Source organism: Toxotes jaculatrix, chromosome 5, assembly GCF_017976425.1.
Source record: "Toxotes jaculatrix isolate fToxJac2 chromosome 5, fToxJac2.pri, whole genome shotgun sequence".
Taxonomy (NCBI): domain Eukaryota; kingdom Metazoa; phylum Chordata; class Actinopteri; family Toxotidae; genus Toxotes; species Toxotes jaculatrix.
In genome coordinates this window covers 13,066,994-13,081,134 of record NC_054398.1, presented here as the reverse complement: position 1 = coordinate 13,081,134, position 14,141 = coordinate 13,066,994, and the positions used below count along the sequence as shown (strand labels likewise).

Below are 14,141 nucleotides of genomic sequence, written 5' to 3'. Positions count from 1 at the left end.
TCGTCCTCGCATTCAACAACGTGAAATGAAAACAAGTCTCTTGCGAAAGCCTTTTAAATTGTCTTGAAATATGGCTTCTGCAAAATGAAAGTACACTGTATAAATAAAATAGCTTCAATGTGTATGGAAAAAAAAACAGCGAATTGTATTAAAAAAAAGCCACCGTTTTCAAATGTCGATATGTGTTGATAAAGTTGATTCAAACTGATGACGTCATGGATTCCACGTTGGCCCGGACGTGGCAGTAGTCCTGAATCAGAGCAACCGGACCAGTGTGAAATTATCTCACTTTCGTCTGCTGTGGTTAATATCAGTGGTACTTCCATAGATCCAAACATCGTCGGCCAGTTATGGGGCTCACTATCTCATCAATCTTCGGCCGGCTTTTTGGCAAAAAACAGATGAGGATTTTGATGGGTGAGTGAAAGCTTTGTTTGGCTAACGTTATTCAGCGGCACGGTTTTTAGCTTTAGCTGTGGCTAGACGAGTAGTTAGCTAGTTCTTGGGGAGCTTTTAATGGCAGTGAATCTCTCAATCTTTTTAAGTACGAAGCTGGGACAGAAGCGGAATCAAAGCACAACTAAGAGCCATTTAATTAATTAGCGTTTGAGAAAAAGGTAAAGCTAGTGTCCACACCAGCCGTCAGCTCACAGATTTTGGGTGATTTTTAAAGGAAGTTTGGCAAGGAAGTCTGCTAACGGTAAATTTATCATGGAAACAGCCGTATTTAAAATAATTTGTTCTGTTTTATAGTAGCATTTATTAAAACAAGGTTTGGCTGCTGTTGTCAGGTCTCTTTTACCAAATAATTATTTACCAACACCAACTAAGTTGAGAAAAAATAGCCGTTTAATGGTAATCTACTAGAAATCTATAACGGTCATTTTTATTAGTGAAGGTAACGTATAATTTTAACTGTAACTCTATATGGCTCTGCCTATTTTCTACTTTGGTTAACTAGTTATTGGGCAACCAACTCGTTATGACGTTAGATGGGCAAATGACATTGTGTTGCGTTAAATTTCAGTTCTGTTTCCGGTCAGAAAGGAGTGATGTGTTCTCGGTGAAGTAAATATATTTTCAAATTAAGATCATGTGCTGTGGTGCCTGATGATTAGACCTACAGGAAAGCACTTATGTAATTTAGAGCCAGTTATTATCCATAGCTCTTGTGTCCTCTCCTGAGATAAATGTTGATTTTAACCACACTTCACTTCCCTGTAGTTGGGCTGGATGCTGCTGGAAAAACGACTATCTTGTACAAACTGAAGCTCGGTGAAATTGTAACCACCATCCCAACCATTGGTAAGAGATACAGTTACTTTAAAGTTTATTATTTTTCCCTTTTATCGTTTAATGTCTTCCTCACATTAATAATACATGTGCATGATTAAGATTTTGCGCTTCTCTTTCCCCCCATAAAGGTTTCAATGTGGAGACAGTAGAATATAAAAATATCAGTTTCACTGTATGGGACGTCGGTGGCCAGGACAAGATCAGACCCCTCTGGAGACATTACTTCCAGAACACGCAGGTATGAGTGTGATTGTCCCAGTGCTGACTAACAGCAAACCTAACCATGTTTAGAATAATAATTAAAATGTCAGTCAGGAGCAGTAGTAATATGCAGTTCTCAAATACATCTACTCAGATAAATAAAGGCGTTTCAGTAAACACTAAATCAGATGCTCCCAGTAGACTGGAGTGGTGCCAAAACATCCATTGTGGAAACTCTTGATCAATGTTATTTTAAATCACATATATGTTTTCATTCAAGTACTTTGCAGTATGTGATTGCAATGTGACAGCAATTTGCAATTTCTTAAAATCTTATCAAAAGGGTTTTTGTCTCTTTACATTCATTTAATTACTAAAAATAAATTCCGAAAAGGATACATCTAATCACTTCACTGTTTTCCCCATCTAGGGCCTCATCTTTGTCGTGGACAGTAATGACAGAGAAAGAGTGGCAGAATCTGCAGAAGAGCTCTCAAAGATGGTGGGTAGATGTTTATTTCATACAAATAGTATTAGTGTGTCTCTCCTGGCTCCTCAAATGTGGAATGACCCTCCCACACCAGTTACAACAGAAGAGTCACATGATGTCGTCATCTGGACTTTGTGTGTGTTGTTTGTGTCGTGGAACGTAGTGATAGCTCTACATTGGATGACAATCCATCAAACTACAGGGATTTGTATATAGTTTATCTGAAACCTGTATCTGTTTGTTCATGCCTTAGGGAAATATAAAGACCCAGTAATCTTATGAAGAGAATCTGTTCGTACGTGGATTGCATGGTTAACTCATAAATGTTGAAAGCGCTGTTGATGTTTCAGAGCACAGCAACAATACAAGTGCCCAATCCCCCTTAATCCTCATACCAGTGTGTCTTGCATCTCTGTTCTCACTTATATTAGGTCAGCCTCCTGCTGAATAACCTAAATAGTTTTAGGTGAGGGTGAAGAAAAAGTATTCACTCAAAAATGCCTCTTCACCAGGACTGAATTTCCATGACTGTGCATGATGTTGCATTTTTTAACTTTTTTTTTTAATGTTGAAATGTTTTATACTAAATAATCAGTTCACATTGTCTAATGTAATTCCTTTGACTTGTTATTATATTACATGCAATTTTTTTAACCTTCAAGTGCTGTAGGCAGCAGGAGGGATAAAGATCAGAGCCTAATTTTGTTTTGTTTTTTTAGTGAAAAAAGGATATTTTGTGGATATTCTTGCCTTTATTTAATGAAAGAGTTCACATGCAACAAATGTCTCTGGTCAGACTTAAACCAGGAGTGATGTGATGATGTAGTCAGCTTCTTAGATCCCTAAGCCACCAGACAACCACCAAACTGCCTTTTTTTTCCATTAATGCTCAGGGAAATGAGCCTTTGGCTTTTTTTTTTTTTTTTTTTTTTTTTTTATCATTTGCTTTTGTGTAGCGCATATTTTTATCTGTGTTTCTTTGCAATTGATGTTTTACTTAAACAGTTTTTTCTTAAGTTAAAAAGACTTATTGAGAAATTTCTATGATTTTAGAAACCCCCTTAATGACAAATATATTATCTCTCTGTAAATTTATATAATTAAAAAATGTCAGTTAAACAGTTTTTAATGTTGTGGCCATAAGATGAAGCCTCAGGGCTGATGTTCTAATCTCTGTTTTATCCCCCTCTAGTTGCTGGAGGATGAATTGAAAGATGCTGTTTTGCTGGTGTTTGCTAACAAACAGGATCTCCCCAATGCCTTATCAGTCAGTGAGCTCACAGACAAACTTGGCCTACACGCTCTCCGCAACAAAACTGTAAGTAATCTGAACAGGAACAAGATCCCTGCACCTGCAGTAAAATGCAAATGTGTAAGCATGTGCAGAGCTGCATTTATATTCTCCTTATTTAAATCATATTATCTCTGATTCCACAGTGGCACATTGAGTCAACCTGCGCCACCCAGGGCACTGGGCTCTATGAAGGACTTGATTGGCTATCCAAAGAGCTTTCCAAGAACTAATGAAAGATTGGCTGGGCAGATGAGAGTGAGAGAGACTGAACACCACAGGACAGGAGGGAAGGCACAGACATTCAGTCCAGAAGCATTTGGTCTTCCAGCACCAATGTTCAAAAAAGGACAAGGCTGGTGGACAATATAATCATCTTTGGGAAATTTTACTATCTCATACTTCTTATTTTGTTATCAGTTCTACTAGCATATTATCTCTTGACATAGTCTCTTCTTTTCTCCCTTTGTTCCCAAACTCTAACATGGCAACAAGTTGTAATCAAGTATGATGAGGAAATGGCCTATTAGGGAAATTTCATGGAAATAATGAATAGAGTATTGGGAGTTGTTTTTCCACTTGACACCTTGGCTCTCGTCTAGGCAGCGTTTGCAGGAATCAACCACTTGTATAATTTTTGTGACTCACTTAAAGTCATTGTCGAGCCTAGTTTAGGGGGATATGATAATATAACCCTAGAGTTTTGGGGAAGGACAACATGTAGTCCACCACAAGCTGTTCATCTCTGCAACTTCTTGTTGATATTTGACTCCCTTGCAGACCTGACCCCATGTCCTCAATATCATGCCAGTTCATTTTTCTGAAGGAAACCTGTAGAATGAGAACAATGAGGATTGCAGTGATTTCACAGATAGATTTTTTTTTGTAGTGTGGAACCACGTGGCCTCCCAGTAAATGGATCCAAAAAGGAACATTGTGCCTTCGGGTCCCTCTTTACACAAACCTGAGTAATCCTTTCCTTATCCCATTCTTAGGTCATGTTCTTTCCTAAGATGCTTTTGTGAGTTTTTCTTTTTTTTCTCTTTTGCTTTTGAAAGACAAAATAATGCAATAAGACACTTCCTTTTGTGCTGCAGTGTATGCTGTGGTGCAGCAGAACCACATCAGTGCGAGTGTAGATTGCCTCCTTGCAATTTGAACATTTGTGAATTTGTCCTCACTCCTCTTCCTTCCTTTTTTTTAACAACCACCATGAAAAAAAGGATTTAATGAAAATTTCAGTTCTTCTATCCTCTCTAACAGTAAATTTTTTTTAACTTAAAAGAAGGAAGGAAGTGTCTTTTCAGTGTTGACACAAGGCCAGTGTCAGCTCAACTCAGTAAAGTGGCATATTTTTTGGTGTTGTTTTGTTTGTTTTTTGGCAGTGCTTAGTGCTGAGTTTGTTGTGCCGGCTGATGGCAAATACTGTAATATGTTCTTAATTATTCCACCCCCTTTCAAACTCAAAAACATACCTGCCCATCAATTTATTTGGGTATACATTCCAACCTATGCTTGCAGATGCTCGAGCTGCCACTCTTAAAAATTATTTGCAAAAAATATTTTACAAAAAAAAGCTCTGAATAAAGCCAGTGTTTAAAATACACTTGTTTTGGACTCCACTCATTGTTGAGGATAAGCAGTTGTCATCTTACCTGGACTGGAAGCTTTAACAAAAAAAGTATCAGATTATGTTTCATAATAACTCAGAAAGTGCAAGCTGAGTGTTTTACTATCAGGAACTGTGGCTGATAAGAGGAAGCAGTGTGTTTTGCTGCCAAGTCTGCTTTTCCCTGTGACTAAAGACAATTCTTTGCAGACAGATCTGTCCCTGGTCTGTCCTTACTTAAGTACCTCTCACTTTCAAACCATTACACTTCCTCCCAGATCTGACATTGCGCTGACTTTGCTCTCTTACAGTTGTCAACAAACAAATGGAGAGTTAAAAGCAATACCTCAGAAATGTAAGACCCTGAGCCTACAAGAGGCGCACTGCAGCAGACCTTTGTTCCGACCACTAATGATACTGAAAAATACCTACGAGATAGATGCAGAGAGAACATGCAGGCGGGCTAATCTCAAAGGTTCTGTGTAGTTCTGTAGGCTGTAGTAGAGTGTATGTAATGAGATTATGTTGGCTTAGTAAGACAATAAACAAAACAGTGTGAAAATCTATATATATAACATCCAAGTTAAGAACCAGGCTCACATATGCAGCAGATATTCAGAATAACATCTTCATGGCCTCTGCACAGATGTAGACATGGAGAGTAAAAAGTGGAAAACAAAATTATGGAAGACATCTATTTTGTATAAGGCTAAGAGAGAGATGTAATTTCAACCAATGGAGAAAAATGTCATAGCACTGATATACGTTAAAGAAAAATGTCCTCTGTTTGCCAGGTTTGACAGGAGAGGATATTTGAAATACTTAAAATAAGACATTAAATGATCCACAAAGCATAAAATACTTCTTTTGTACTTCTTAAGATAGGTAATAATATGCAGGTCACACCTGAGGATGCTTACCCTGCTCAAACAGGGTTAGTAGGCGTAGTCACCTCATGCCTTTCATCCCCATCATTATCATGTTGTTCCCCTGCTGCACTGCAGGGGGCGATGTGTGCAGAGTCACTGCCACAGGCATCAGGTGATCCCATAGACTGTATATAAAAAGGGTGATCTACAAAGTGTCAGATGGCAAAAAAAAACTATAGCCTATGATATGTGTCAGTTTTCTGTCATTTTTGGTCTTTAAGATGACAACTTTCTACTGAAATAAAATTAATAAAAGTCAGGGTTTTTTTAAAAATTGTTTTTCAACAAATAGGAGTCATCATTAGTATGCTTAAATCTCTTCAGATGGTGGGACTGCTGCTGTGTTTTGATTTGAGACCAAGTTACATGAACAACAAACCACACAAACCTTATTGGTGTTTATTAACAGAAGTGAGATCAACAATACATAGTTTCTCTGCACCACAATCCAAGTAAAATCATGTATGAAGCTTTAGCTGGTACCAGGTAATTAGGGCATTGATACACAATGCTTATAGGTGAAGGTATAAGCATTATATAATTGGCTTGCTATGATGTGTGAATGTCTATTCTAAAGTATTTATGACAGCTAATCAGGCTTAGCGGAGCTGGGTCAGCACACAGTTGTGTTGGTGTGTGTATCTGTAAGCAGCACAGAGGAGCACATGTGTGTTCTGCTGCTTTCAGCACCCTATTATTGCTGTTGCACATTCATGGGATTTATAACTTTGCTGTCCAGAATAATCAGAAAGGTAAGTTTTTAATTTGGTTGATTGTAATTTCATTTTGTTTATTTGGGACACAAGTACCACAACCGTCAGCTTAACAAGTTGTATCTCTGTTAAAGGTCCTGGATAGGTAGCCCAGCTGGGGCATAATCCTTCATATCTACAGTGTGATAGTTCAGGCTGATCTTGGGGTTGTCCACTTGTGCCGGATAATGCCGACCTTGACCCCGCACATACCAGTACCACGGCCCTCCTACTCCCAGGCCAGGGAGAACCTGGTGAAGGCTATCCCACCCAGACTCCTCTGTCTGCTTGCCTGTGGTGGAAAAGACTGTCGCTACGAAGGACCAGACTGCTGGAAACTAAACCAGCAGGCCATTCGAGGACTTTTCTCCTCCTGGTGAGACTGTTTGACTGCAGTCTCATAGTTGCTTTGTTATTTAATGTAGCAAAAACAGTAAGTGGTAGTTTACTGATCATGAGCCTCTTTCTGTCCCAGGGTGACAGATGACATAATTGCCATGGCACGACCATCCACTTATTTGATTGAGAAGTACAACATCATAGAACAGTTCCAAAGGTAATTACTGTTCAATATTCCTGCATATTTGTGTAGCTCTCCTGTGTGTTTGTGTGTGTGGATAAGTATGATACATGAGTTGTCATAGGAATTATAAGCCTGGGCGTTGCTTTTTTAAGTAATAATAAATGTCACCACAGCACTAGAGTCACCTGCTGTCTGCTTCATTTTTACTTTTTCCAAGGTTGAACATCAGATCAATCATCAACATGCAGCTGCCAGGGGAGCACGCTCACTGTGGACCTCTCCTAGACCCTGGAAGTGGTTTTACATACTCTCCACAGATCTTCATGGACAATGACAGTGAGACCTTGATACACAAAATACACAACATAGAAGTTACAGTTAGGTATTCCTCTACATTTCCCTGAAGAGACGAATCCACATTAAAACCATTAAGTAACACATACGACCACAGACTGCTGAGACGTGGTTTGTATCCATGGGGCACTAACTATTCAGTTATATAACATACTATGTACTGTACTGTGTTTCTACAAATACAGTCCATCCATATGAATTTACTTTATGTTCCTAAGTGTATTCATGTGTGCACATATTTGTCTATTTGCAGTTTACTTTTACAACTTTGGGATGCCAGATTTCGGTGTGTCCTCTCTCGTTGGCATAATTGATGGAGTGAAGGTTTTGGCCTTTGCTGTGAGAGAAGGAAGAGTGGCCGTGCACTGCCATGCAGGCTTGGGCAGGACAGGTCAGAATAAACAGACGTATTGTATCTACTGACACCGTGTTTGTCAGTTTGTGTACATGTAATGTTCTCGTGTCTGCTCACTGTGTTTGCCTGTCTGTTTGTGTTGTGTTCTTGCTGGTCAACAGGTGTCCTGATTGCCTGTTACTTGATCTACACCCTGCGCATTAGCCCAAGTGAGGCCGTCCACTACGTGAGGATTAAACGGCCTCGCTCTATCCAAACCCGAGCACAGATCAGCCAGGTGTTTGACTTTGCTCGCTTGCTTGGTACACAGCTGGCCCAATACCCAGACCTCAGCCTGCGGCATGGAGCCCCTTTCACCCTGCAGCACTATCTAAACCGACAGGCGCTACTGCTGCACGGCCAGGAGGCACGCACCCTCAGACAAACACCAAAGGTGAGGACTTGATCATTCTGCTATGTTAATCCTGTCTCATGAATATGCCTGATTATACTGTAGAACAGTTTACCTCCTCCTTCTTTCTGACCACTTATTGACCATCTCATTAGGTGGTGTATCTCCTATGTGTGCGCCTCTCCAGCTTAGCCCTGGGTCTCCCTGCTTCTCCAGAGGTCCACACTGAGTTGGAAAAGAGGTCAGCACTGAGGACCCTGAGCAGGACTGTGAGGGAGACCCTGGTGGCCAAACAGTACTTGCCATTGCTGAGGGAAGGTCATAAGGGCTCATGGGCTGGCTCGGGGTCCGTGTCCTCCTGGGATGAGCCGCTGGGATTCTTGGAGAGGAAGAGAGAGGTTCTGCTGAACAAACGCAGCTATAGCGACTCTGACCTCAGCAAGATTACAGTAAATGAGGTCAGAGCTCACATTATGCATCCAGAATTACATAAATGAAATGTCTTCTGTAAAATACAACTGGTCATTCTCTCACTTTGTCGCATTCTGTCCTGAAGGATCTGGAGCTGAGTCCATACTTGACCCCAGCACTTGGAAATGAGAAACACTGGTGTGTACAAGATCTTATACACACTGATCTGAGACCAATTAGTCCCGTCCTTGCCAGTATTTCACATGGTCACCAGACCTTAAAAAAGGAGTCTCATAAACTCAACATCCCAATATCCAGCATGAAAACAAGCAAAAGCTGCTCTAAGCAGTTGAACTGCACAGCTAAAAAGGCTCTTCCCAAATACAGCTCCAACATTGAGGTAACTATGATTCCTGCTGTGAAAAAAAAGCTGATGGTAAAACAACTGTGAATGCTTTAAAACGTTCTGATCTCTGTCATTTAAAGTTGTGCAGAAATCCACATAATCCAGGCCCAACCTCAGTGGCCCGTGCTGTTGCTAAGGCAATGGCTGACCAATGTCCTCCAGGAGAAACCATACTGCAAAGGTCGGCTCTGCTGCAGGTAAAGAAAAAAAATAAAATAAAAATAATAATAATAATAAAAGCAAAACATGTAACCTTGATTTTGATCTCTAAAGCCACTAAAATACATTTGTATCTTTTCAACAGGAGGAGCTGAACAGTAGTGAATGTGGATGGGCTCTGCTGGTCACCGAGTCAGATCCTCATGTTCTCAGTTGTCTGTTGTGGACCTGGCTGGAAAAGTTAAGGGTCAGTGACACCTTGATATTCTGAATTTCAGTTCACACTTGCCATACTGTCTCCAACATCTCAGTCCTAGCTTTCTGTTTTCCCCAACCTAATCCAGGACCCTGTTTTGAGTGCAGAGGATGTGGACAGGTTGTGTATTGGAGCAAAAAACAGGAAGCCTCTCAGTGTGCTCAAGAAGGTAAGGACACATGAAACCTTTGTACTTTGAAACTCATTGGCAAAGATTTAAACAGTTATTTGCATTATTATTACAGCCACAGAAACACACCATCTATTGTCTGCTGAGCTGTGTGAGTACGGTGACCAGCCTGTGTCCACACAGAGAGGATGCAGTGCTGCAACGGCTGATTCGGGCACTTACAAAGGTAAAACAAATGTGCAATTATAGCATGTTAAAGTGTGTGTCTGCAGCTGGAACAAAAAATATGCAGTTGTAATATTAAGTCTAATAATTGCCTTTTTTGTAACAATAGCGCCCCCAAGAGGAAATAGGAAGCCATGCAACTTTGATGAAGGTCCTGAAGGCCAGTTTGAGAGAAACCTTCCCTAACTGCAGATACCTGATGAGGGCCTGCAGCACCAATGCTACACTTTGAAGAACATAATCCACATCAAAACAACAACAGAGCCGTTTTCTGTGTAAAAAACTGTCAGTATTTCATCCTGGGCACCTGATTGTGGACAAAATCAACAGGTGTCATTTTCGTGGTAGACATTTTCTTACAATAGGAAAAGCACAGGTGCAAACATAAGTCCTATTTAGCTGACTGATTGTTACACTGTCACGGCCTGAACAGAACAGAGTCTCAGTGTTATTAGTAACACCTGTGCTTTTTGCACCCCAAGCCCATCTTACAGTAACAACTCAATTATATCTTCATCTTTACAAAATATAAAGCGCACAATGGGTATGGATTCAAAACTAGTTGTCTCTATATTTTAGACATATCAAATAAACTGCCAACTAAAATGTACATTTTAACTATGATAATTGTGATGTAAAGAGAGCTCTCTAACACTGCAATGTTATGTCTATGTTTGAACAGTACAAATGCCAGTGTTTGTCTAGTGTGGTTACAGTGGCTCAAGACCCTCAGATCTAAGTCCCCTTATATTTGAACATAAATGTGTCCTTGAAAACACAGTCAAACAAACAGCCAGAAAAAAACATGAAAAGTTAGGTGGATGCAAACAGTGGGATTCTAGGCCTAATTCACCTATGCCATTGGCAACTCCTGCATACTGTCATGGAACAGTTGTTAAACTTGAAACAAAGCCCCCATATTAGATTAAATAATGATGCTGAGACAATATTTATTGTAATACATTTTGTTTCATGCCTACTTTCAGTAGTGTGTAGCTACTGTACCTTAGTACAAGCAGATTAAATCTAACCAGTGTGTCACAGTGTGACCCTGTGGCCTGTTACAGCTTTTTATACCTAATAAATCATTTACACCATCTGCACACTGTGATTTATGTATTCGCATGTTGGTAATTCCTGCATAGTTCACACACACACACACACACACACACACACACACACACGTTCATACTCGACACATATTAAGCATGGCTGTCAAAGAGTCATCTCCATGGCAACGTTGTCATAGTGAAGTTGACAACCACTAAACAATCTGTGTTTGGGTTCGGTGCACATGCTGAGTTCCGGGGATAAAACCTGACATAGAGGACACCCACGGCAGGATCGGGATTTCTGTAAGGTAAAATCATTGATCTGTTTATTTTAAGTTCAAATGAACTAAACTGGAAGCGGTCACTATGCCCTTTGTAAACATTTTGTGGTTTTGTGACAGACCACTCACAGGCCACTCTGGGTGTGACATTTCTGTTCACTGATTTTGGTGTAGCACTGGTTTGAAATTTACCTGCAAATTACCTTATATACAGTATATACTGGCAAATAAGTGCTTGCCTTTTGTGAAACTATTTCAGTTAATGACCTAAATTAAGTGGCAGTAACTACTGCTGTAATTTTCACTGCTGTGTAAGGTGCAAGTTACAGAAATTGCTAAATTGGCCAGTGGAATGATTTTAACTTAGCCTGCTGCTTTGCACAAAAATAGATAGATAGATAGATAGATAGATAGATAGATAGATAGATAGATAGATAGATAGATAGATAGATAGATAGATAGATAGATAGATAGATGGAGAGAGAGAGAGAGAGAGAGAGAGAGAGAGAGAGAGAGAGAGAGAGAGATTAATATTACGAAATAGAATGTGCACTTCCATACCCTGAATATATATATATATATATATATATATATATATATATATATATATATATATATATATATATATATATATATATATATATATATGTTAAATCTGCCAAAATTTCAAAAGCAATTTAAATCTGTGTAATTAAAAATGGTCACTATAGACATACCAGACTGTTTTTAAGCTTTTAAACACAGTCAGTATTGAGTTAAAAGGGAAGTGTTTTCTTATTTTTATGAGAAATTGGTGAAATTTTTCCATCAAAGGTTGTTCAGTTTTGCCAAAATTTCCTAAAACTTTGTAGTAGTCCACATTTACCTCAAATGTATGCAGGCTGTTTATTAAAATTGTAATAATCATTATTGTTGTTATTGTTCAAAAACTGCTACTGTGACTAAGAGGCAATATTGTTGTTCCTGGTGACATCAGAATGAGGAGCAATTCAGAATGGTGCAGAATATTTAAATGGTGCACTTCTAACACATCAGGAACAGTAAGGAACACAAACTTCAGATTTTAACAGCATCTAAACAACATTTCTCACAACAAAATCAACTCCAACTTTTTTTCGTTGTACCCTCACTTTAAGAACTTGTTGTGAAGGCTCACAGGTGTTTGTACAAATCCCCTCCTATTATCATTCTTTTTCTTTAATGATTCAAAAGGCAATTTACCTATTTGCTTTCACAGTCTATCTCTTTCTCTCAAGGTAATGGCAAAAGCTGAACCTTGGGTTGGAACCTGGAGGCCCCACAAGCCAAGAGGGCCCATAGCTGCCCTCTATGGTAGCCCAGGCCCCAAATATGCATTGCCTGGACTCACAGGTATGGCCAAAATGGCCATTAAGTTTTTTTCACCACCAGCATAGTAACAATATTATTGTTATTAGTATTGACATTGTCTGCCCTTGTTTCCTCCAATAAAGGTATTTCAAAGCATGACCCTACTAGATACAAGGCGCCAATGTTCAGCTTTGGGACACGTCATAACCAGGCCAATTCTGATTGCTCCCCGGGACCAAGATACCTCATCCCCTCCAACATCACCAGAGTGGGCCAAGACGGCACTCCTGCATTTTCACTCCACAGCCGTCCAAGGGAGCCTGAATTGTTCCAGGCCCCTGGACCAGGTCAACAAAACCCCTAACACATTAACAAATATTTTGTAAAAGCACATAGAAATTAAATACTACTGATCTTACATACTTGCAAACTATCCACCCAAAGCTGACAATATGTTGGTTTTGTTTCTGATGCAGACCATTGTTATTTAAGTTTGCCTGTCAGCAGTGTCTTTATATAACTTTCTTTGGTGTTTCAGGCCACTACTTCCCAGAGCATTCAGGAAAGTTGATTTTCCACTCTGCTCCTGCTTACTCTCTGTCTGGGAGGAGCAAAGACACCAGCATTAACCAAACACCAGGTAACATTTTTTTATTTTGTACCAACTTTAATTGAGCTGTGATTTATCAGGTTTCATGACACAAAGAAAGCAAATTTCACCTCTTACTCATTCTTCAGGTCCAGCCTCGTACAGTCTGCCCCCTGTGTTGGGGCCCAAAACTGTGGTCACATCTGCAGCTCCTACCTACTCACTCCGTGGCCGCAGCCAAATTGGAAGCTTCTATGAGGATGTGAAGAAAGTACATATACATAGTCATTAAAACATTTTCCTTAAAAAGAAATCTAGAAATCTTGTCATTCACTCTTATTCTCTGTACTTTTGCCTCCCCTCCAGACTCCTGGCCCTGCCACCTACAGAGTTGTGGACCCTTGTATTTACAGGCAGAAACCTCCCCAGTACAGCATGACAGGTCGAAACTTTGCTCCCAGTGATACCACAAAGAAACCAGGGCCTGGTGCACACCATCCTGAGCTGGTAAGAAATCTTGTCATGCCTTATTTAATCATCTTAAAGGCCCAAAACATTTTGCTTTTTGTTCATTTACTGATTTTCTCTTCCTAGGTGACCGCCACAAGAGCAAAAGGTCCAAGCTTCTCCTTTGGATTGCGTCACTCAGATTATATCTCACCTCTTATTGTCGATGTGGCTGAATGATGTCACATGTCATCTCACACAGTAGCATCGAATAAAGCACAAAAACTGCAAACTGCAATAGATTTCTGAAATCATATTTTATTGCCACAGTTATAGAACTTGTCGTATTGGTATTTGTCACTTTGTCTGAGTTATGACCTCTATCAGTATTTGAAGAAAATTATACAGGATTAAAAAATGTTTCTTAAGTGGCACGTCTGGCATTTGTATTACTGTAAAGTGATTTTTAAGAAGGTATTTTCAGACGACTTTGATTTTCATGTTCAGCTTTGTCTTGTTGGTTTAGAAACAGATTCTTATAGTGATTGGTTAATTCACATACTAAAGGTAATTGCAATAAATTACTTGATTTCAGCATTAAAAATTCATTCATTCATTCATTCAGATTCATAATTGAACATGTCATAGCAGCCAAATCAAAGGTG

General features: G+C 39.5%; 3 protein-coding genes across 3 annotated transcripts; all 3 read left to right on the top strand.

Annotated features, from left to right (window-relative positions):
- The first annotated feature begins 232 nt into the window (after positions 1-232).
- LOC121181485 (ADP-ribosylation factor 4-like) lies at positions 233-4,881 on the top strand. Its single transcript, XM_041037396.1, has 6 exons — positions 233-417; positions 1,225-1,305; positions 1,425-1,534; positions 1,928-1,999; positions 3,180-3,305; positions 3,425-4,881. The coding sequence occupies exons 1-6, from the start codon at positions 351-353 to the stop codon at positions 3,509-3,511; spliced, it is 543 nt and encodes a 180-aa protein (XP_040893330.1). The 5' UTR covers positions 233-350; the 3' UTR covers positions 3,512-4,881.
- Positions 4,882-5,014: 133 nt separating this feature from the next.
- On the top strand, positions 5,015-10,875 carry zgc:77752 (uncharacterized protein LOC393862 homolog). The gene is made up of 12 exons (XM_041037392.1): positions 5,015-6,944; positions 7,044-7,124; positions 7,309-7,427; positions 7,699-7,836; positions 7,962-8,233; positions 8,347-8,649; positions 8,748-9,002; positions 9,089-9,205; positions 9,313-9,414; positions 9,512-9,592; positions 9,669-9,779; positions 9,888-10,875. The coding sequence occupies exons 1-12, from the start codon at positions 6,757-6,759 to the stop codon at positions 10,008-10,010; spliced, it is 1,890 nt and encodes a 629-aa protein (XP_040893326.1). The 5' UTR covers positions 5,015-6,756; the 3' UTR covers positions 10,011-10,875.
- A 1,495-nt stretch (positions 10,876-12,370) lies between these two features.
- Positions 12,371-13,716, top strand: odf3b (outer dense fiber of sperm tails 3B). Its single transcript, XM_041038791.1, has 6 exons — positions 12,371-12,482; positions 12,584-12,787; positions 12,979-13,080; positions 13,179-13,300; positions 13,396-13,536; positions 13,624-13,716. The coding sequence occupies exons 1-6, from the start codon at positions 12,371-12,373 to the stop codon at positions 13,714-13,716; spliced, it is 774 nt and encodes a 257-aa protein (XP_040894725.1).
- Positions 13,717-14,141: the final 425 nt, after the last annotated feature.